The sequence below is a fragment of the Zeugodacus cucurbitae genome, chromosome 3 (assembly GCF_028554725.1).
Source record: "Zeugodacus cucurbitae isolate PBARC_wt_2022May chromosome 3, idZeuCucr1.2, whole genome shotgun sequence".
NCBI classification, from domain to species: Eukaryota; Metazoa; Arthropoda; class Insecta; order Diptera; family Tephritidae; genus Zeugodacus; species Zeugodacus cucurbitae.
Window position 1 is genome coordinate 33,258,800 of NC_071668.1, and position 25,572 is coordinate 33,284,371.

Below are 25,572 nucleotides of genomic sequence, written 5' to 3' on the forward strand. Positions count from 1 at the left end.
GTACCGCACTCTTGGAGAGAGGCTGGTTTTCATACCGAAGGCAGGTAAAAACAATCCAACCTACTCGAAATAGTTCAGGCCCATTAGTCTAACCTCTTTCCTTCTGAAGGCGCTGGAGAAAATACTAGATGCACATATAATGGACACTGCGAATCCTGGCAGATTGTCGAAATCGCAACATGCGTACACAAAAGGCAGATCCGTGGAGACTGCACTACATTCATTGGTATACAACATTGAAAAAGCTCTTGAATACAAGGAATATGCTCTGGGAGCATTCCTGGACATTTCGGGAGCATTCAATAATGTGTCTACGGAATCCATACTGCAAAGTATCGAGTCAATGGGTGTTGAGCCTGTCATACAAAGGTGGGTGAACAACCCCTTGATTTCTAGAAAGATTAAAGCAGAATGGAATGATGTTAGTGTGACCAAGGAAGTCTGTAGAGGTACTCCACAAGGCGGAGTGCTATCTCCACTCTTATGGACATTAGTGGTAAACAACTTACTAAAACAGTTTGAAAACAAAGCTCCCAAGATAACAGCGTATGCGAATGACATCGCCATCTGGGGCTCAATGCGGAAAAGACGGACCTTCTGGTGTTTACTAGGAGGTACAAAATACCTGCATGGAGGCCGCTTCGCTAAATGGGTCCGAGCACCCTCTCAAGGGCCCTACCAAATACCTAGGGGTAGTCTTGGACACCAAACTTCTGTGGAAGTACAATGTGGAGGATAGAGTAAGGAAAGCCAGTAATGCTCTGTATGCATGCAGGAAGATGCTTGGCACTACCTGGGGGCTTTCTCCCATTCTCATTTTCTGGTATGGTGGACGGGTACTAGAAAATCTATGTATTGGAAGCCGATGGAAAAGGTTTAGCGGCTTGCAGCGCTATGTATAACAACCGTTCAAACTGCCGAACCCCTGCAGTATATTTCAAGCAAAGGCCTTTGCTATTGGGAAGGCAGCAGAGCTAGCCTCCAGCGCACAAGGCCAATACTCTAAAATTAACATCTTCGTAGACAGCCAAGCAGCAATGAAGGCAGCAATCTCGTGTCGAATATCGGCCAAAAGTGTCCTGAGCAGCAGGGCAGCGGTGGTGAGGGTCGCCAGAAATATGAAGCTACACTTCTACTGGGTGCCAGGCCATAAAGACATCGAAGGCAACGAAATCGTGGACGGGATTGCCAAGAGTGGTATACAGCTGTCCCCGGAAACATGATCAACATCCGTAAACCCATGCACATTCTGGACGACGACATAGACAGATGCATGGCAAGAAAACTCATATCTCGTTGGAAGGATCTACCGGGGTGTAAAACTGCAAAGGTCATGTGCAAAGCAGTAGATCAAAACTATACAAGGTTCCTACTGGAGCTCGATAGAAAGGGCTGTAGGACCATGGTTGGCCTTCTTACCGGTCACAGCCTAGTAGCGGCACGTGCCTATAAAATGAGGCTGTCAGATCGGGAGGAATGCAGAAAATGTCAAGAGCGGGGCACCAAGGAAACAGTGGAGCATCTCTTGTGCGTTTGTCCTGCGTTAGCGAGACGGCGTTTTAGGTACTTAGGGGCTTCACAGTACGATAAGTTAGAGGAGATATCGTTAATGAAGCCTCATAAACTATTAAAATTCACGTCAGGCGCAGGCATCCTGAACGATGACTACTACTCAGGGAACACGTGAAGGCACTCCATTGTGGTATCGCAAAAGACCATAACTGGTCTATGCGTGGCCTGCAGTCCTACCAGACCAACCTAACCTAACCTATTGTAAACTTCATGTGAAATGATATTCCGAATGAAAAAAACTCACAAATTTCTGTTTTTTGTATTATGATTTTTTATTTCCACACGAATGAAAATTTCGTATCACGGATTTCGTGTGAATGAAAACTTTTATTCGAATTTCGGCATTGTCACAAATATTTATACTCTCGCAACAAATGTTGCTAAAGAGAGTATTATAGTTTTGTTCACATAACGGTTGTTTGTAACACCCAAAACTAAACGAGTTAGATATAGGGTTATATATACCAGTGTGATCAGGGTGAAGAGTGGAGTTCAAATCCGAATGTCTGTCTGTCCGTCCGTCCGTCCGTCCGTCTGTGCAAGCTGTAACTTGAGTAAAAATTAAGATATCTTGATGAAACTTGGCACACTTATTTCTTGGCACCATAGGAAGGTTGCTTTCGAAAATGAGCAAAATCGGACAACTGCCACGCCCACAAAATGGCGAAAACCGAAAACACATAAAGTGCCATAACTAAGCCATAAATAAAGCTATGGAAATAAAATTTGGTATGAAGGATCGTACTATGAAGGGGCATATTTGGATGTAATTTTTTTGGGGACGTGGGCGTGGCCCCCGCCCCCTTCTAAGTTTTTTGTACATATCTCGCAAACCAATAAAGCTATATAAACCAAACTTTCTGCAGTCGTTTTTTTTAGCCACTTCCTAATTCAGTCCAAAAATGAATCATAACCACGCCCACCTCCCATACAAAAGTTAGATTGAAAATTACTAAAAGTGGGTTAACTCACTAAGGGAAAACGACAGAAACACTAAATTTCACATAAGAAATGGCAGATGGAAGCTGCACTCAGATTTTTTTTACAAAATGAAAAATGGGCGTGGCGTCGCCCACTTATGGGTCAAAAACTATATCTCAGGAACTACTCGACCGATTTCAATGAAACTTGGTTTGTAATAGTTTCCTTACCTCCCAATAATATGTTGTGAAAATTGGCCAAATCGCTTCACAACCACGCCTAATTCCTATATACCAGAACTTTGAAGACGTTCTGAATCGTTAACTTTACAATATATATAGTAAGCACTAGTGAAGATATCGGTGCAAAACTTTGCACAAATACTGTATTTATAGTGTGGCAGCCCATTTCTGTAAATCGCCGAAATCGGACCATAGGTTTTCAAGGCCCCATGTATCGAACATGAGGATCTCGGTGCTTTTAACCTAATATTATGGTTTCCAACTTTCAATGGACTTTATACAATATATATGACGAATATGTGGGTCAAATTGTGTATTATATAATATAAATAAAGCTAAATAAATAAATTGCGAGAGTATAAAATGTTCGGTTACACCCGAACTTAGCCCTTCCTTACTTGTTTTGTTTTGATTTTATGATTATTATAAATGAAGACTCCGTTTATAAAGCCAAATTACGCGACTGTTTTAGCATAAAATCATATGCTCCACATAGCTTTTTATCCACATCAGCAGCAAGCATCCGATAAAAGTTTTAATGGGTCTATGACCCCTACAACTAAGGATGTATTACTGAGGGCGAAGAGTGCCCTAGACATCTTACGATTTTCCTTGGATCAGAAGAATCTTGTGACTGACCAGTGTTTTCTAGCTCAGCTGAAGCCCACACAGTCGTGCTCCAACTTATTCGCATTCTACTGTACTTAAGACTGACGTGCCTAGCTCTGAAAGCTCATTAGCCTTACGTTATTACCTAGGATTCCTCCGTGACCAGGCTTCCAAACTAGTCTAATTGTAAAGATATATCTAGTATCGACTGAAAGTGAGGGTAGACATATTTTACCAGTCGCGAGCGTGAATCGTTATTTCGTAAAACAAAAATGTTTACATGAAGTTTACCATTAGGCTGAATATGAATTATGGTATGCTAGTATTTGGCTATATTAAATTAATATTCGGTATGATCCTTGTGTGCAGGAGGGCGCTTGAGAAGTGGCTGCTAAAAAATAGTAGTGGATCTACTGCTTCGAAGAGTAGCGTCCTTCAGATTAATGACAATTCAGGAAATTGTAGGACTACACACGTTAGTCTTATCGACAGGAGAATGGAAACAAGTAGGAGCACTACCTATCCTATTGTCATTTTCTACTGGACAGTTGGGCTTTAGCTGAGCTCCAGAAGTGCTGGTCAGGAAGCTAGCTAGAAGGAAAATCTCGACATCTTACGACATCGTCATCTTGGGAACTCGTTGTCCTCAGTAATATATTTTTTTCTTAGTTGAAAGAAGTTCCATTAAAAATTGGAACCGGTGCAGAAGTTACCTGGGTGCAGAAGATGAGGTAAAAACATCTCAACAATTCCATATGGAATGATCATTTATGCTTTTATAATAAAACAGTCGCGTAATTGGCTTTATAAACGGTATCTTAGTTTTTAGCCCCAATACGAATCATCAAAAAACCAAAACAAGAACATTTGCAACAGAATGACGAAATTCGAATGTAAGTTTTCATTCAAATAAAAATTCATGGGAATGCTTTATTCATATGAAGTTTACAATAAGGCTGATTGTGCTTTGTTTTGTGCTTTCGTGCACCTGTCTCGAATAATGGCTTTTTTGGTCGAAGTAGATAGAGATTTCTTAGCTGTCGAAAAATGCGTTAATCGTCTATCAAGTGAACAAAAAAAGTGATTAATTTTCGTGATGTAACGTCATCCAAAATAGTGAATTTAATAGTGTGTGAGACGAATCAGAAAGCATGAGAACTAATCCAGGTTTTGAAGAACATATTTATTAAACATTTAATATAGGTTTTGTAGATATTAGGTGATTAAGTTTTAATAAACGAGTTACATATTTAGTTTACATATATTATATAAAAAAATTCGTATAAAATATAAATGGGTATGTGTATCACTTTATGCCATAGCTGTCAACACACGCTATGGAGGTGCTAGAAATATACGCTCTAGCGCATTGCTACGCTTATGTAGCTTCAATTTTATACTATACAGTTGATCTCCTTTTTACACGGTTTTTTTTGCACGGTTTTTTTTTACACGGTGTTTTTGAGTACATCCCAGTTACCTTCTAAGTTTTTTGTACATATCTCGCAAACCAATAAAGCTATATAAACCAAACTTTCTGCAGTCGTTTTTTTTAGCCACTTCCTAATTCAGTCCAAAAATGAATCATAACCACGCCCACCTCCCATACAAAAGTTAGATTGAAAATTACTAAAAGTGGGTTAACTCACTAAGGGAAAACGACAGAAACACTAAATTTCACATAAGAAATGGCAGATGGAAGCTGCACTCAGATTTTTTTTACAAAATGAAAAATGGGCGTGGCGTCGCCCACTTATGGGTCAAAAACTATATCTCAGGAACTACTCGACCGATTTCAATGAAACTTGGTTTGTAATAGTTTCCTTACCTCCCAATAATATGTTGTGAAAATTGGCCAAATCGCTTCACAACCACGCCTAATTCCTATATACCAGAACTTTGAAGACGTTCTGAATCGTTAACTTTACAATATATATAGTAAGCACTAGTGAAGATATCGGTGCAAAACTTTGCACAAATACTGTATTTATAGTGTGGCAGCCCATTTCTGTAAATCGCCGAAATCGGACCATAGGTTTTCAAGGCCCCATGTATCGAACATGAGGATCTCGGTGCTTTTAACCTAATATTATGGTTTCCAACTTTCAATGGACTTTATACAATATATATGACGAATATGTGGGTCAAATTGTGTATTATATAATATAAATAAAGCTAAATAAATAAATTGCGAGAGTATAAAATGTTCGGTTACACCCGAACTTAGCCCTTCCTTACTTGTTTTGTTTTGATTTTATGATTATTATAAATGAAGACTCCGTTTATAAAGCCAAATTACGCGACTGTTTTAGCATAAAATCATATTCTCCACATAGCTTTTTATCCACATCAGCAGCAAGCATCCGATAAAAGTTTTAATGGGTCTATGACCCCTACAACTAAGGATGTATTACTGAGGGCGAAGAGTGCCCTAGACATCTTACGATTTTCCTTGGATCAGAAGAATCTTGTGACTGACCAGTGTTTTCTAGCTCAGCTGAAGCCCACACAGTCGTGCTCCAACTTATTCGCATTCTACTGTACTTAAGACTGACGTGCCTAGCTCTGAAAGCTCATTAGCCTTACGTTATTACCTAGGATTCCTCCGTGACCAGGCTTCCAAACTAGTCTAATTGTAAAGATATATCTAGTATCGACTGAAAGTGAGGGTAGACATATTTTACCAGTCGCGAGCGTGAATCGTTATTTCGTAAAACAAAAATGTTTACATGAAGTTTACCATTAGGCTGAATATGAATTATGGTATGCTAGTATTTGGCTATATTAAATTAATATTCGGTATGATCCTTGTGTGCAGGAGGGCGCTTGAGAAGTGGCTGCTAAAAAATAGTAGTGGATCTACTGCTTCGAAGAGTAGCGTCCTTCAGATTAATGACAATTCAGGAAATTGTAGGACTACACACGTTAGTCTTATCGACAGGAGAATGGAAACAAGTAGGAGCACTACCTATCCTATTGTCATTTTCTACTGGACAGTTGGGCTTTAGCTGAGCTCCAGAAGTGCTGGTCAGGAAGCTAGCTAGAAGGAAAATCTCGACATCTTACGACATCGTCATCTTGGGAACTCGTTGTCCTCAGTAATATATTTTTTTCTTAGTTGAAAGAAGTTCCATTAAAAATTGGAACCGGTGCAGAAGTTACCTGGGTGCAGAAGATGAGGTAAAAACATCTCAACAATTCCATATGGAATGATCATTTATGCTTTTATAATAAAACAGTCGCGTAATTGGCTTTATAAACGGTATCTTAGTTTTTAGCCCCAATACGAATCATCAAAAAACCAAAACAAGAACATTTGCAACAGAATGACGAAATTCGAATGTAAGTTTTCATTCAAATAAAAATTCATGGGAATGCTTTATTCATATGAAGTTTACAATAAGGCTGATTGTGCTTTGTTTTGTGCTTTCGTGCACCTGTCTCGAATAATGGCTTTTTTGGTCGAAGTAGATAGAGATTTCTTAGCTGTCGAAAAATGCGTTAATCGTCTATCAAGTGAACAAAAAAAGTGATTAATTTTCGTGATGTAACGTCATCCAAAATAGTGAATTTAATAGTGTGTGAGACGAATCAGAAAGCATGAGAACTAATCCAGGTTTTGAAGAACATATTTATTAAACATTTAATATAGGTTTTGTAGATATTAGGTGATTAAGTTTTAATAAACGAGTTACATATTTAGTTTACATATATTATATAAAAAAATTCGTATAAAATATAAATGGGTATGTGTATCACTTTATGCCATAGCTGTCAACACACGCTATGGAGGTGCTAGAAATATACGCTCTAGCGCATTGCTACGCTTATGTAGCTTCAATTTTATACTATACAGTTGATCTCCTTTTTACACGGTTTTTTTTGCACGGTTTTTTTTTACACGGTGTTTTTGAGTACATCCCAGTTACCATTTTTACACGGTTTTATTTTTTTTACACGGATTTTTTATTTTAATTGTATACTTTTTTGCAATAAAATCAAAATTCCATCCGTCAATACGTCACAAATCCATTGCTGTTAAAAGAATTTAATAAATTCTAAATTAGGTTTAAACTAAAAAATATAAATCTTAGATTCTTAGAAAAGTCTATAACAACAACAACAGTGAAAATTCTCACTGTACGAATAGATAGAATTTCATGTAAAATTAAATCTTTTTTACACGTTTTCTAGTTTTTGCACGATTTTTTTCTTAAATTGGTCCCAATAGTGAGTTTTATATAAAAATTTGATTTTTTTGCACGGTTTTTTTTACACGAGTAATTTACTGTCCCAGTTAACCGTGCAAAAAGGAGATCAACTGTACTAAAATGGTTCGAGAGTATAAAAATTAGTTATCATTTTCACTTGATATAGTGAGAACACTTAGATATCTTATAGTGTATTCTGTGTTTTTTATTCTTATTGTATATTGAAATCACTAATCTCTCCGTCACAATAGCACCTCTCCACATGAGCACACCAGCAGACATTACAGGATAAATTAGTTTTATACAATTGTATCAATTTTGCAACAAACAACATAACGATTATGTCCTGTTGAGTTAATTTTAATAAAAACTGGTCACAATTAATCTTCTTTTCGCTAGAGATATGCAGCATTTTGGTAATTTTTAACACAACAGTGGACATTATTCGAAAGGTACATGCAAGTTAAATTGAGATTTCCGCTAAAGTGCAAAGTATCTCGAAAAGTTATGAAGCGATTGTTTATACTCTCCCAACAAAGTTGCCAAAGAGAGTATAATAGTTTTGTCCAGATAACTTTTGTTTGTAAGTCCTAAAACTATATAAAGTTATATAGACCAAAGTGATCAGGGTGACGAGTAAAGTTCAAATCAAAAATTGAGATATCTTAATGAAACTTGAAACATGTGTTCCTTGGCACCCTAAGTTAAGAATCATCGCCCACAACATGGCGATAACCCAAAACACATAAAGCGCTATAACTAAGCCATGGATTAAGCTATGAAAGAAAAAAAATTGGTACAAACGATTGTTCTAGGAAGGATCATATTTGGATATATATTCAGACTCCTTATATAGTCCCAAAATGAAAACTACTAAAAATGCTTTAATTCAGTAAGGAAAACCAACAGAAACCTTTAATTTCATTATAAGGAAGGTACAGAAGAGCTGGATTCAAAATGGTATACAAAATTTTAAACGGGAGTGGTTCCGTCCACTTATGAGTCCAAAACAATATCACCGAAACATTCCATGAAATTCGGTTTGTAATATTTCCCTTGCGTCCCAATTATATGTTGTGAAAATAGGCCAAATCGGTTCACAACCACGCGTACTTCCTATATACCAGAAATTTGATGACGATCTGAACCGTTTATTTTATAATATATAAAGTAAGCACTAGTGAAGTTATCGGAACAGAACTTTGCACAAATAATACATTAGTAGTGCATCGCCCTCCTAAAATCGTCGAAATCTGAGCATAAATTTTCAAGGCCTCATATATCGAACATGAGGACCCCAGGGCTTCTACTTTTTTTCCGAAAATATAGGTAAGTCTCTCAGAAATTTTGAAGAAATTCGGAGGAGATATCTTTATTTAATAATATGTCTCCGTGCCTAAAATACGTGAAATCGGGTCAAAAATTCACCTAACTACCACATACCTAATATTAGGCTTTCCAACTTTCAATGTACTTTATACCATATATATGACGAATATGTGAGTCAAATTGTTTGTTATATTAATAAAATTGAATAAATTGCGAGAGTATACAATTTTTGGTAACACCTGAACTTCCCAATACATGGAGAAAGTTTGACCAAAGAAGTGAGTTATTTGGTTACAAATTTGTCAAAAACTCACATTTCAATATTTTCTTTTTTCCTTCGTTCATTACTTAGTTTTATCCATGTACTATCCAAATATTTTTGGTTTATTATTTTTAGATAAACCAATCATGAGTTATGATGTCCACCGCAAGACTTTTTGTTTACACACGTCATGGCAGATGAGGTTTCAACGACTGAGTTTTGGGAATTTGTAAATAAAAAATTCACAAAATACTTACTTAATATGTATCTTTGATATGTTAAATTGTTTATATGAAATATATATAAAAAAATTTAAGAATACCATTATTTTAAGCCTCAAGGAACATCACATTTATTACACTCTTGCAACATGTTGCACAGAGAATTATAGTTTTGTTCACATAACGGTTGTTTGTATCACCAAGAAATAAAAGAGTTAGATATGGGGTTATATATATATAAATGATCAGGATGACGAGTGAAGTTGAAATCCGGATGTCCGTCTGTCCGTGCAAGCGTTAACTTGAGTAAAAATTAAGATATCTTAATGAAACTTGGAACACATATTCCTTGGCACCCTGAAAAGGTTGCTTTCGAAATCGGTCCACTGCCACCCCCACAAAATGGCGAAAACCGAAAACCTATACAGTATCATAACTAAGCCATAAATAAAGTTATGAAAATAAAATTTGGAACATAGGATCGCATTAGGGAGGGATCCCAAATAGGTTTTTTGTATGTCTTGCAAACCAAAGTGTATAAACCAAACTTTCTGCAGTCGTTTCTTTTAGCCATTTCCTTATGCAGTCCAAAAATGAAAGAAATCGGGTAATAACCACGCCCACCTCCCATACAAAGGTTATATTGAAAAGCATAAAAGTGCGTTAACTCACTAACGAAAAACGTCAGAGATACTAAATTTTTCAGAAGAAATATCAGAAAGAAGTTGCACTGAGATTTTTTACAAAATGCAAATGGGCGTGGCATCGCCTACTAATGGGTCAAAAGCCATTACTCGACCGATTTCAATGAAATTACAATTATATAACACTTTCTTGACACCCTGATGACACGGGTGGAATATGGGAGAAATTGGTTCGCAACTACGCCTAACGCCCACGGGTAATTTTCCACCGAAAATATAGGTAAATCTCTGATATTTTAATGCAATTCATTCTCTCTGAATTTTTTTCTTATAACAGTTTGTTTCTGTACCAAAAATGGTTAAAATCGGGTCATAGCTTCTCCCGATCCCATATACCTAATTATAGGTAATATAAAATTAAGTGAGCGTATAGTGTTCGATATATTGTATCTTGGTGGTGAAATCGGTTTTCTGTTGAACTTTATGGCGAATATATGGGTCGAATTGTGTTATATTTATAAAATTACATTAATAAATTGCAAGAGTATAAAATCTTCGGTTGTACCCGAACTTAGCCTTTCCTTACTTGTTTTGTATTAATAACAAACATACAAAAAGAAAACATTACAAAAATATGTATATAGCGCAAGAAAATTTAAAGAAACGATTGCACAGACATTTAAAAAGAGTAAATATTTTTGTTATTAATAAGAAATAAATGTGACTTTCTTTCTAAAAGAAAAAAATATTGGATCGAAGTGTTTGAGAAAAAGCTAGTTAAGTACCTCGAGGCACTTAAACGGGATTCATGGTATTTTGTGCTATGTTTAGAGGTGCCTCCATCGACATGAAGTTTTTAAAATTTATGTCAAATACTCATAAATTCATAAATAAATTTTTATACTCTCGCAACAAAAGTTGCTAAAGAGAGTATTATAGTTTTGTTCACATAACGGTTGTTTGTAACACCCAAAACTAAACGAGTTAGATATAGGGTTATATATACCAAAGTGATCAGGGTGAAGAGTGGAGTTCAAATCCGAATGTCTGTCTGTCCGTCCGTCCGTCCGTCTGTGCAAGCTGTAAATTGAGTAAAAAACAAGTAAGGAAAGCCTAAGTTCGGGTGCAACCGAATATTTTATACTCTCGCAATTTACTGAAGAAATTTAACCAATACATATATGCGGAATAAAGCTCACCGTATTTTTGAAACACCTATAATTAGGTATATGGGAGCTAGGAGAAGATACTTTTGAAAAACCTACAATGAGGTATATGGAAATGTTATGACCCGATTTTAATAATTTTTGGAAAAGAGACACACTATTAGAAGAAAACAATTTCCTCTGAATTAAATTGAGATGTCTGAGAGATTTACCCATATTTTCGGATAAAATTTATCCTTAGGCGCTGAGTTCAACATGTTCAATATCTGGGGCCTCGAAAAGTTATGGTCCGTTTTCGACAATTTTTTCACAAGTGAAGCCAGAGATGATATGCACTAATTGTGTAAAGTTTTATTCCGTTATCTTCATTGTTTCCTTATGTTTACATTATAAAGTGAAGGAATAAGATGGATTTCAAAATTGAGTTACATGGGAAGTTGTCGTGGTTGTGAACCGATTTTCCACACGTGTCATCAGGGTGTCAAGAAAATAGTGTATACCGAATTTCATTCCAATCGGTCGAGTAGTTCCTGAGATATGGTTTTTGACCCATAAGTGGGCGATGCCACGCCCATTTTCCATTTTGTAAAAAAATCTGAGTACAGCTCCCTTCTGCTATTTCTTCTGCAAAATTTAGTGTTTCTGACGTTTTTCGTTAGTTAGTTAACCCACTTTTAGTAATTTTCAACCTAACCTTTGTATGGGAGGTGGGCGTGGTTATTATCCAATTTCAACTATTTTCATGGTGTGTGGTGGGTTATGTAAGAGAACCGTCTGCAGAAAGTTTGGTTTATATAGCTTTATTAGTTTGCGAGTTAAATGCAAATAACCGATTTGTGGGCGGGGCCACGCCCACTTCCCCAAAATAATTACATCCAAATTTTACTTTCTTCATTTATGGCTTAGTTATGACACTTTATGTGTTTTTGGTTTTCGCCATTTGTTGTGGGCGTGGCAATGGTCCAATTCCGCCCATTATCGAACTTGATTTTCTTATGGTGCCAAGGAATATTTGTGCCAAGTTTCGTCAAGATATCTTAATTTTACTCAAGTTACAGCTTGCACAGACGGACAGACGGACAAAGGGCGGACGGACAGACATCCGGATTTCAAATCTACTCGTCACCCTGATCACTTTAGTATATATGACTCTATATCTAACTCTTTTAGTTTTAGGTGTTACAAACAACCGTTAGGCGAGCAAAACTATAATACTCTCTTTAGCAACTTTTGTTGCGAGAGTATAATAAGATACGAAAATGAGCAAAATCGGACACTGCGAAAACCGAAAACACATAAAGTGCCACAACTAAGCCATAAATAAAGCTATGGAAATAAAAATTTGGTATGAAGGATCGCACTATGAAGGAGCATAACCACTCCCACCTCCCATATAAAAGTTAGGTTGAAAATTTCTAAAAGTGGGTTAACTCACTAACGAAAAACGTCAGAAACACTAAATTTCACATAAGAAATGGCAGATGAAAGCTGCACTCAGATTTTTTTACAAAATGGAAAATGGGCGTGGCGTCGCCCCAAAACCACATCTCAGGAACTACTCGATTGATTTGTAATAGTTTCCTTACATCCCAATGATATGTTGTGAAAATAGGCCAAACCGCTTCACAACCACGCCTAATTCCTATATACCAGAACTTTGAAGACAATCTGAATCGTTTACTTTACAATACATATATAAAGTAAGCACTAGTGAAAATATCGGTGCAGAACTTTGCACAAATACTACGTTTATACTGTGGCAGCCCCATTCTAAAAATCGCCGAAATCGGACCATAGGTTTTTAAGGCCCCATATATCGAACATGAGGACCTCGGTGCTTCTAACCTAATATTATGGTTTCCAACTTTCAATGGACTTTATACAATATATATGACGAATATGTGGGTCAAATTGTGTATTATATAATATAAATAAAGTTAAATAAATAAATTGCGAGAGTATAAAATGTTCGGTTACACCCGAACTTAGGCCTTCCTTACTTGTTATAAAATCTATTTGATGTTATTAGCGATGCTATGTTAGATTAAGATTGAAATAAATTACCTTAAAAATGCGTGTTACGTATCAGGTAAGGGGGATTATTACTTTCTTTAGACCCACCGATAGAGTGGCAGTGTTTAATGTTTTCACGCCCTTACAGCAGTTCTCTTGTTCGCCGTCCATTTATTTGTTACATCGAATTTTACAGCTGGGATCGGGATATTTACTGTAAGTAGTATTTTTCATGTATATATGATGCTTATAATTTAGTTTAACTGTAATTAGTACATATTACTTGTCTTAATAGCAGAAATATGTCTCAAGTTCGAACATGACAAACGACGACTCTTTGGCGGAGAAGTTACCTGTTTCTCAAATACCTACATGGTATCTGTTCATAAAATATAAATTAAAGCCCGATAAAACAACAAAGGCGCCAACAGTTCTTCAAATATCTGAAAGATTAGGAATTGTAGCTGTTTAAAAGGGTGTCATGTTCCCAAGGGGAAATAAGTTTCTTACTCGACGAAAGATCAACCAACCAGAAAAATGGTGATAGGCGGTGTCGTTAAGTTGCAACTGTGTAGAATAAGAGAAAACAAGATAGAAACACAGAGGGATACTATTTTGACAAGCCCTATCGTTTTGGTTCTTTGGCTGATGACTTTTTAATTGAAAGCAGCAGATTGATGGTTTTCTCGTAACATCTAATCCTAACCAAAAAGACCCAGAACAGGGCAAAGGAGAACTATCACCACCTCTGCAATAAGATATTAAATTTACTCTCATTAGCCCTTGCGTGTGTCTCCAACAGACCCGCTGCCATTATAGCTTCTTCTGTGTTAAAATATATTGGTATTATTTTATCGAACGATCCAAGTTCAAGGTATTGATCGTTCAAATTTGCGCCGTGAAAGAACTAAGGTCAGATCAAGAAGCCGACTGCTAGAAAATACTTCGTGGTTTCTATTTTCATGGAAGGAGGATAAGGGTATTGCACAAAGGAAAATTTTGCAGAAAATGACAGATGGGAGATCATTATGTGATTTTATCAGATCAAACCAACGAAGCAACTCGTATTTTGACCATGTCACCTGTGAGTCGGAGACACCTAAATCTAAGTCGGTAAAGCTGTGTGAATTAGCTGTGCGATGGAAATGTGATTTATCTGTCAATTCCATTCAAATCTTCTTCTTCATCTTTTATTACATTTACAGCCGATTTCACGATTTTTTTTCACTGAAAATTAAGTTCTATTTAATTTTAATTTGAAATTTTATTTAACTTTGTACTTTAGTCTTCTGGGTTTCACCATTATTTAAAATTAGCATACAAAAAATTAAAAGTCATGGATGTTAGAAAGAATAAAAGCATATTAACATATTACCCAGAAGAAAAGCTAGTTGTATTAGCCACGTACATATGTTATGAAAGTTTATGGACCAATGTGGCTTACAATAAAATGTAATTCCTCGTGCATTAACGGAGCTAAAAATCTATGGCAAACCATTAACCTAAGTCGTTATTTGAATTTCGGTATAAAAACAATCGTTGACAAAGTTGGATATTTTGGTCACCCAGAAAATCTTCTCATTATTATGGTTAGTGCTATTGCATATCGATGAATTGTAAAAGCATGACATTATTATGTGGTGAGACTGTGATATAACTAAGCTACCTCTAACTTTAAAAATGTCTGATGAAACCTTGAAAGACATTGTCAAAAACGATGCACTTTGTGCGGAAATAAAGTAGATGGTTTTATTACGGCAAGGCTACTATCGTCTCAACGAATGTCTTATTTCAATGCAAAAAAACAGTTTGATGTATAAATAGGATTTAACATTTTACATTTACATTTTCGACTACAAAACATTCAGCCGTCTCACAGTGGGCGATTGGGCCTCGCTAGCGGAATTTAATTCAAATTTTCAAATTTGAAAAAGCTTTAATTTTTTTTTAACAAATCGATAACAGATGCTTTGATTAGATTTTTGGCGGTTTTTTATAAGCTCTACGATCAGCTGATCAAGAGCTGTGAGCTGTCAAACACAAAATATGTTTTAGCAAGTGCTTTACAATATTTTTTCTTTGTTGTGCGCATTGATTTCGAGCTCCTTTGAAATTTACAATTTTTACTTAGTTTATTAAAAGTGTGGCTTTTTATTAACTTCAAGGTATGTATTACATAAAAAATCAGTGTTTGTGACCGGTCTGTAAATGTGTTGTTCATAAAACGTAGTGGTAATTAAGTGTATTAACAACTAGCCCGCACTAGCGTGCACCTGTCGTTCGTGGAGTAGAAGTTACAACATTCACACGGATTAGGTCTAACTCTTTTTTTAGCTGGAAGTATGAGTCATTGTGAGTCCAAAATGTGTAATATGAACTGCTATTACCTGCTAACCTTTAATCATGGCACTTTTTAGGAACAATGTCGGTAGCAAAACGGGTACTTTTTAAGTATGGCATGAAGAAGCGATCCCAACCAAGAAGTTTCTCACCATGGAAAACTTTGTATTTGGTACTGTTCTCAAAAACCTTAAATATACTCAGGAGGAGCAGTACGAGATTGGCAAAAATCTGCGGAATTTTACTACTAAGCTTGTAGAAAATTGGAAAAACTGTAGAAGAAATAAGGTGTTTTTTTTAAACAAAAACCAGGAATGGCTAGATACGCCGTTAGTATTGATTGAAAGATCATCTTCCGAAATTATTGGACGTCCACAAAAAGATATTTCAGAGTGTTGCAAAAAAACGCAAGTTAAGAAATTGTCAGGCCTTACTGAAGATGTGCCATCAGAAGCATTGTTGGTAGCTGCAAGCTGCAGCTTGTATAAAGGTGGAAAACGTAGTGCTTCACAGGTGGTGTCAATGCTAAACGCCGACGAAGAGTTAAGCGGTAAGATTTTGAAAACTATGAGTACCCCTCAGCGTCTACCGACAAAACTTTCTGATGAAAAAGCACTGGCGCTATTTGTAGATGTTGGATATACCAAGTACACATGGAATTTGTCAAAGAGAACCGCTAAAGGGCAAAACGCCGATATATATCCATACTACGGCAAACTGCGTTGTGCGAAAAAAATGCTATCCTAGTGTCATCACGGTCACTGATTCGCTGAAGTACCATTACAAAGCTTAGTAGACCATACGATTGCTAGGATTATTGAAGCACACCCAGAAAGTTTTCAAAACCATATTGAAAATAACAATAACACCCAATTAACTGCTACCTACAAATGGGGTTGTGATGGCAGCAGCGGCCATTCTACTTACAGGCAAAAATTTAATGACTTCGATGGAGAGAGATAGATCAATATTTATTTTCAATTTGTATGGTACCATTGATAGTGCAGAAAGGATCGACTGTTTTATGGAAAAACAATCGGCCGTCTTCTACCCAATATTGTCGACCCATTAAATTACTTTGCGAGAAAGAATCGGCAGACTTGTCTCGCAGAGAAATTCAAAACATTAAGAGCCAAATATTAAATATTTTTCCAACATTTGTGAGTACCTTAAGAATTGATCACCAATTTCATATGACCATGCTTGATGGCAAAACGTTCAGTGTCATATCGGAATCGGCTTCACAAACATGCGGAATCTGTAGCGCGACTTCCAAAAATATGAACGATCTAAATTTGGTGAAAAGCTTTCCTATTAATGCAAACCTATTTGAATATGGCTTATCAAGTCTCACGCATGGATTAGGTTTTTCGAGTGTGTTTTGCACATTGCATATAGAATACCAATACAAAAGTGGCAAGCTCGTGGTGCTGACAAGGATGTCGTTGAACAAAATAAAAGAAGTATTCAGCAGAAGCTAAGGGAAGAAATGCATTTGTTGTGGATATACCAATAGCTGGTACTGGCAGCACGAACAACGGAAACACTGCAAGGAGGTTTTTCCAACAACCAAATTTGGCTGCTCGTATAACAGGAGTAAGCTATGATTTAATATATCGATTTAGCGTAATATTACGAGCATTGGCTTGTGGATACGACATAAATTCGGACGCATTCGGATCTTACGCATTGGAAACTGCCGAAATTTTTGTTAAAGCATACTCCTGGTTTTACATGCCATCGTCTGTTCACAGAATTTTAATTCATGGAGCAGATATAATAAACCATTTTCCCTTCCGATTGGTATGATGTCCGAAGAAGCTCTTGAAGCCAGGAACAAGGACTATCGAAACATACGCGAGAGCAATACAAGTAAAAATTCCAGGAAATATACAATGGAAGATATCATAAATGCTTAATTAGTTTCGTCTGACCCTTTGATATCTTCATTGTCAAATGGGTCTTCAATTTCGACTGCAAAAAATATTATTATGGACGATGATGTTAAGAGCTTGTTTTTAATGAAGCATCTAGATATGCCTGATTCTGATTCCGTAAAAATTAAAAAAATTTTAAAAATTAAAAAAAAAAATTCAAACAAAATTTTTTTTTCTTAAAAAATTCTATGACATTTTTCTGAGCTGTGAAAAAGAACCGTCTGAAGATATCTTTTTTCGTTTAGAAGTTATTAATCAAATGCCGCTAACGAGGCCCAATCGCCCACTGTGCGTCTGTTTGATATTTTATATGTTTGTTTTATTTATTAAAAGGCAACTTTTCATAGCTGTGCAGTAAAAAAAATTCTCTATACATAATCGCTCTGCCTTAATATATACATAAATTAATGAAATCGTAATGCAAAAGGTTCAGTTTTTCTACGGTAATTTTTGTTCGCACTTTATCTTTAAATGACAACACGTTTCTATTAAATATTGATTGTACTGTTTTTTAATTTGTGCCATACATATATAGATACAAACGGATCTTCGTTTCAACACAGGGACATTTTTAAAGAAGGATCTGAATATAAGTACATGTAAATTTTAGTTTAACTGTTGCAGATAATATAGTACGATAACTCCGCACAGGGATCAATTTGAACCAAAAAACGTACAGTCAGATATCGCGAATTATATTGGTATTTCTATGCTGATTGTTAGTAAAAATACTGTTTCGTTGAAAATATATTACTTATATACTCATAACATAAATAGTGTTCTGTTTAGGTCTTTATAAAGTATAACATTTTTGTATAAATAAAAAAGTTTGACTTACAGGTACGAATTCTGCCCTCCGTTACTACCACTTATATTTGTTGGGTCCATTAAATTGATTTCACTATCAACTTTCGTCTGCATTTTACGTCCTCCTCCGTTATTGCGAGAAAAATCCTCATTGTTAGATCCTTTTGGTATAATAATTCCCAAATTCGCCAAGCCAGCTAAAGCATGGCCATATTGTTGACCATAGGACTTGATTTGCTTATATCCTCTAAACTGGCCGGTAGGAATTAAATCTGGATTGTGTCCTAGTCCAGGTACTGCTGATAGTGGTAATTCACTTTCACCAATTTTAATGCTTCCATGATCGCCTAATCCTGTTTCACTGTTGACAGAAACTCCCATATTTGTGTCACCAAAATTAGTATCAATAATTATATCTTTGCTTGTAGTTATGCCTCCATTAAAAACTGTCGCCATCATAGTATTATTAGTGTTTATTGAAGCAAGATCGTTCCCATTTAGTCCAGAATTGCCATTGAATTGACCATTATTTCCCACTTTGTTTTCATTTTTGCTTCCCGCTATGCCTATCCTCAACAGTTCAAGATCATTGCATTGGGTGAGCTGTAGGTGTAACAGCGATAATCCTATACTACTGATGAGCCACAGCAAGTGCATTTTCTTTGCATTTAGGTCAATATTGTTATAAAAATAATTAAGTTCGTTGGAACACTTTCCATTTATAGGACATCTAGAAGTGATGTAATTGGTAAAAATTCAGGTATCGGAGAGTTGCCCATATAAGAATATAGGTAAGTTGTTTCATTAAATTTTGGAATGCATCATTACTTTGTGATGATATGTAACTAATTTTCGTTTATATAATTATATTTTAAACTATATAATTATGTTTATGTTAACTATTATGTGCATTCATATCCCTGCAGTACAAACAATTTGTTTTAAATTGTTTTAAAAATAGTATTAACTACAACCTAAACTAGTTACCCGGCAATACTATTGCATGTATAGTTTTGAGTACAAATAACCAGTTTAATACATGTTCTAAATATACAAAGTACTTCGAATTATGGAAGGAAATAATAAAAGGAATAGAAACAAAAAATGTTATAATTATAGAGTGAATTAAAAATTATGAATTAATATTAAATCATTTAAGTCAAATAAAATAACGCAATAATAAATTGATTTATTCGTATTTGTGTTTCATATTTCCACTCAGTTTGAATTTACTTTGGATATATTAGTTACACATACACTATTTTTTTCGACTAGTTCGATTTCAGCCATAATTTTTTTCTTTCCAGTGTAATGTTTAAATATAAGAATATTATAACATTATATTGTGACAATAATCTCAATCTCAATAATCTACCCTCATTTAATTTTAATTTTTTATCACACCGATTTCACAGGGCAATATTCAATGCATGTTTTTATGCCTTTGAAATAATTTTTCAAACCAACATACCAATGTACATTTGGGATCTTCCATATTAAACTTTGCTTTTGTTTACTTTGCTCTTCTACAAACAAACGTATGATAGTATGGGCATACACACTGTGTATGCATATGTAATCGCTTGTATGTATGTATATACAAAGAGTCTATTTGGAAAAGGGATGCATCTGGCTTGTAATTTATGCTATAATATATACAAGAGCGTATTTGAATGTGATAGAAACACATTTTCAAAACATTGCATAGGCAGGTGCATGCGGAATAAAATCAAATGTATTTGACTATTTCGGCGCGCTCTAAGGTGAATGAGTGCCGACACTATTCAAAAAAGTTAAACCCAGGCGTAAATTAACAATTTATAGTATTTATATACATAAGACTAATAAAAAGAGGCAATGATTTTAACTAAATCTATTAATTTTTAAAACAATCACATTACTTTTATGGTATCGTACGATCCATTTCAATAATTAGATTAACGTTTTGGATTATATATGTAGGTTAAAATGTTCATTGATCACACACATAATATTTAGAATATGAGAGTAATTTCTTGTCTCTATGGCAACCACCATACTATATTCGTGGTTATTTTTCACTGAATATCGGGTCTGAGCATATATGCAATTATTATTTAGGTATAACTTCGAACACTGATTTCACATGATACCGTGTATATCACAATTCCTATGCTGGGGAAATACGCGTATTATCTTACTATACCCGTAACATTCCGATTAATTGAGAAGTTAAAGTAAAAGATAAACGACAAAATATCTAAATTTTACCCGTACGCACGTTCAGCACCGAACTCGTTCGTTTCTCAACTGCTTATGTTGCGTCCAGCCTTTCAAGTACACAACGAGTCAAAGCCGCATTGGCTTTGTTGATTTCTTTTAGTTGCAGCTCAGCTGTTGCGTGCTGTTCGTTTTCCAACCCTCACATGGTATATATGTATATGTTTATATTTACAGACACGAGTACAATTTCATTTTGGGCTTGTGCGCAGCCGGGAGGTACGCACATTAACGTTCGCGCGCCATAAATGTTTTATATTTCTGCGTTCGCTCGGTGGATTATATTTTATAGGACTGAATAGATACATACATATGAATGTTGCGTCGAGTTTGACAGCAGTCGTCAATTGTTGGATTGTTTACCAGTACATCACAGTGTTCTTGTTTGGTAGGCAGTCTGCACATTTTTTTATATGCCTTACACTTAAACGAAAGAGCAAATTAATCAATTGTTTACTAGTAATATTTTTAACAGTATAAGTTAGCTGTTTAATATTTATATAGCTGTGTATAAGTGAACAGCTGACATATTAGTTTTTCGTCTAATATGATGAACTGAACCAAATATATATTTTATATTGTAGACACTAGAATAATTGTCCAATAGTTAGAACAAGGATATCCGACAACATATTCAAATACATTCTATAAAAGGAAAATATAAACGGCTATAAAAGTAAGAAGGTGTCCTTACCAAGGTGTTTTAACCTCATACTTGCGAGTGCTGGACAACGTTTAGTTGATTCCATCTCACCTTACTCCAAAATTCGAATTTTTTTGCATGAATATAGTGTTCTCACGCCAATTTCAAATCATAAAATATTCGTTTTAAGATTTAAAAAATATATTATAAAAACTTAAATAAAACCTAGACACACTAGGTCATAAATCCAAGTTTTGTCGCACTTGAATAATAGTGCAGTATTTTCCCACCTTCATGATGTCACGAACGAGTATGGCCCATCAAATAGTATTCTTTAAAAAACAACAAAAGTAATACAATTTCATTTAAACTATAACCAAATGCACAGGAAAAGACTTGGTACGGCTGAAGATAAAGTATTCAATTTTAATAAAGAAAGTAACATTTCCATTAGAACTTGAAATTTTAGTACTTTTGCCTTCGAATTCTATCTTCTAAGTATTTCAATTAATGTTCGGTAGGACCAACATCCACTTATACACCACATTTCCTCTCGATAATCCTCATTAAAATATCAAACATATCAAACGGAAAGTCGAATATCACCGGGAAATACATACATATATGGGGCACGAGTATTTCATTAAGAAATTTTACACATTTTCTGCAGTGCGGTATCCGTTCACTTAATTTCACTAAGAAATCTTGCATTTATATATGTACATATAAACGGTACAAAGCCAGCTAAAAGTTTGAAAGTCACTATAATATAACTGTATGGTGCCAAGAGGATATATTGACTCGATTTGATCAATTTATGACAGTAGGGTTGTCATTATCAAAAAACTATGAGTTAGAATTTCATTAAAAAAATATTTTCAAACAAGTAAAGAAAGGCTAAGTTCGGGTGCAGCCGAACATTTAATATTTTAGCAATTTATCGATGTAACTTTATAAAGATAACACAATTTGATATAATAATTACATTACATATATGTATATTGGGCATAAAGTCTGCTGTAGTTCCTGAACTGATTTCACTAAAAATATAAATATAAAAATATATTAAAAATATTTGAGAGATTTACCGATATTTTCGGTGAAAAATTCCGCTTAGGCACTGAGTCCTTCTTGTTCGATATCTGAGGCGTGGTTGAGTACTGATTCCGCCCATTTTTTATTAGGATGTCAATAAAATATTGTATGTATGTGATTGGCGTAGAATTCGTTTAGCCGAATCGATGATAGCGTGCCATTCCTCTCTTTCCCTCGTAACTCTGCGCCAGTAGGAAATTCCAAGTGTAACCAGGTAGCTGTCCACCTGATCTTTCAAAAGGAGTGGAAGCCTCCCTCTTCTTCTGCTTCCACCGGCGGGCACTGCATCGAACACTTTCAAAGCTGGAGTGTTTTCGTCCATGCGGACAACATGGCCTAGCCAGCGAACCCTCTGTCTTTTTATTCGTTGCACCATGTCAATGCCGTCGTATAACTCGTACAGCTCATCGGTTGGTTTGTCGAGAGAGGACTTTACTTTTCAATTGTCTACTCAGTCCAAAGTAGCACCTGGTGGCAAGAGTGATCCTGCGCTGGATTTCGAGGCTGACATTGTAGGTGTTGTTGATGCTGGTTCACAGGTATACGAAACTATCTACAACTTCTAAGTTATGACTGTCAACAGTGACGTGGGAGCCAAGACGTGAGTGCTCTGACTGTTTGTTTGATGAAAGGAAATATTTCGTCTTGTCCTCATTCACCTCCAGACCTTCGCTTCTTTATCCAGACGGTAAAAAGCAGAAGTAACGGTGCGGTTGTTGCTTCCGATATCAATATCATCGGTGCACGCCAGCAGCTCTACACTCTTTACGTGGTGCCGAAAGCAGCTTTAAAATCAACGAAAAGGTGGTGTGTGTCGATCCTCTTTTCACGGGTATTCTCCAAGATTTGGCGCATAGTGAATATGTGGCCAGTTGTGGATTTTCCAGGTCTAAAGCCACACTGATAAGGTCCAATCAGTTTGCTTACGGTGAACTTTAGTCTTTCACGCAGTACGCTCGATAGAACCTTATAGGCGATATTTAGGAGGCTTATCCCACGGTAATTGGCACAAATTGTGGAGTCTCCCTTTTTATGGATTGGACAGAGCACACTGAGATTCCAATCGTCAGGCATGCTTTCTTCCGACCATATTCTGCAAAGAAGCTGATGCATGCACCTTATCAGTTCTTCGCCGACGTATTTCAATAGCTCGGTAATCCATCTTCCCCGTAGCTTTGTTGTTCTTAAAGCGGGTACTTCATATTCGAATTTATTCAAGGTCGGGTAATGGAACATCTATTCCATCGTCATCGATTGGAGAATTGGGTTCGCTATCTCCTGATGTTGTAGTTTCATTCCGCAGGTCGGAGAGGTGTTCTCTACATAATCCTAGTATCCCCTGAACATCCGTTACCAGATTACCACCGTGGTCTCTCAAGCCATGATTTTCGTCATGGAGGGTGAATTTTCCGATCGTTGTGCGAAAGGCATCTTCTTTACCCACCCTACCGTTGAAATTACCAACCACGATTTTTACATCGTGGTGAGGGCAGGTACGTTCTAGGCGGTCATAGAAAGTATCTTTCATAAAATCATCCTTCTCTTCCGGACATTCCAGGTCCATGCCCTCAAATCCATGCTTCAAACTCATCCACAAGGCCAGGACCTCATGATTATTAAAAAAATTATATATTTGATTATTTAAATATATATGATTATTTAAAAAAGAAACATCAAAAACATACAAATACATCCGTATCACTTCGAAAATGCCTTAATGGAACAGTGGAACAAAATACCGACTACTTTTACAGCAAAACTCATCTCTTCGATACTAAATAGAATGAAAGAGGTAGTAATTCTAAACAGTGGATCCACAAACTAGTATATTTTTAGTTTCAAAACCAATATATCGCGTATAACATAATAGTAAAGATATTGATAAAATAAATATGTAGTATACGATGAAATATGTCGCAAAAATTTTGTTCGGTTTAAGCCTTTTATAATGTATAATTTTTATTTTGAAATATTTTAAATAAATTTGCATATGAATTAAATATGACACTGACTGTATCTGACAAACGAATAAAGCTATATAAAGCAAATTTTCTACAGTCACTTCCCTTACGTTCCCCATTACACACTATTAATATGTGTATGTGAAAACGGGTAATAAAAAACTGGGAGAGTCTATTTTTAAAAGTTTCTCTTGAGGCAAATATTTATAATCAACATCATGCCACAGACAGGAACAGGTAATAATCATTTGGTGCTGGTCTGCACTATGTGGGGCATGCAAAAGAACCTCCCAAAAGGCTTTCTTTCTGTCCTTAACCCTTTCAAGAAGAATTTGTTTATTAAGTAAAAATAACTTTTTTCTATGTAGATTGGGTAATTATGGCCCATGTAGTGTACCATTGAGTGAGTCTGGGAAAAGGATAACCAGGACAGGAAAAGGATATCCCATCAGTAACTGATATTGGGGCATATAGTCACATATTGACATAAACATATACACCCAATAAAATAAATAAATAATATCCACTTCAAGATCCACAAGAATCACACATTTCTGCTGACCAAGCAAACAACTTAACTTCTACGTATTATGTAATTAGATATTTAATTAAATATAACATACATACATACAAGTGCCTGTACGCACAGCAAGTTACATGTAAGAAACAAAAATTATAAGAAGTCAGTCTAAAAAAGACTTAAGCAAAGAAGATTTTGTTTTTATTTAAAAATTCTAGATTCACAATAACCAATAAGTGAAAAACAAAATTTTTGATATCCCTTTTGGAATTTGTTGAACTAAAAATGGCGACGAGGATTAAAAATCCCATTCACCCAGCATTGATTTATAATTAAACAACAATAAAAGCACGAAAATATCAAATCGAGCAACATCAATCGTCAAGAATTCACAAATAAATTAAGTTAATAACCAACAAAGTTAAAAACGCGTTACAAAGCAAAATAAAAGCATAGTGCGAAATATTAAAAATAAATTAGTAATCATAAATAAAAGTGGTAACAAAAGCAGCAGCAACAATAATAAAAACAATATCATCAACAGCGGTAACAACAGCAGCAGCACCAGCAATAACAAGAAGAACAACATCAAAAGCGGCAACAAAAGCAACAGCAGTACCAAACAGCAGAACCAAATAAATATAATGAAATTGTTTTAGAGTACATAAGAAAATACTGAAGCAATGTGTAAAAATTGTCGCACAATAATGTAAACCAAAACTCCAAACGTGTGTATACAGAGTGTTGCAAAATCGAAAACAAAGAAGTAAGGAAAGACTAAGTTCGTGTGCAACCGAACATTTTATAATCTCGCAATTTA

General features: G+C 35.6%; 1 protein-coding gene across 8 annotated transcripts in view; it reads right to left on the reverse strand.

The window, feature by feature from the left end:
- The window catches only part of LOC105220193 (protein Wnt-4), a 127,945-nt gene that overhangs the window by 94,460 nt on the left and 7,913 nt on the right, over positions 1-25,572 (reverse strand). Inside the window, exons 2-5 of one of the 8 annotated variants that reach the window (XM_054226587.1) lie at positions 22,265-23,877; positions 20,176-20,956; positions 18,306-19,004; positions 13,242-13,404 (exon numbers count right to left, since the gene is read on the reverse strand). In XM_054226587.1, the coding sequence (XP_054082562.1) occupies positions 13,362-13,404; positions 18,306-18,931 (669 nt within the window). In that variant the 5' untranslated portion in view covers positions 18,932-19,004; positions 20,176-20,956; positions 22,265-23,877 and the 3' untranslated portion in view covers positions 13,242-13,361. Of the gene's footprint in view, positions 1-13,241; positions 13,405-18,305; positions 19,005-20,175; positions 20,957-21,796; positions 22,157-22,264; positions 23,878-25,572 lie in introns of those variants that run through there. The other 7 variants (XM_054226586.1, XM_054226582.1, XM_054226585.1 and 4 more) reach the window with 7 other exon arrangements.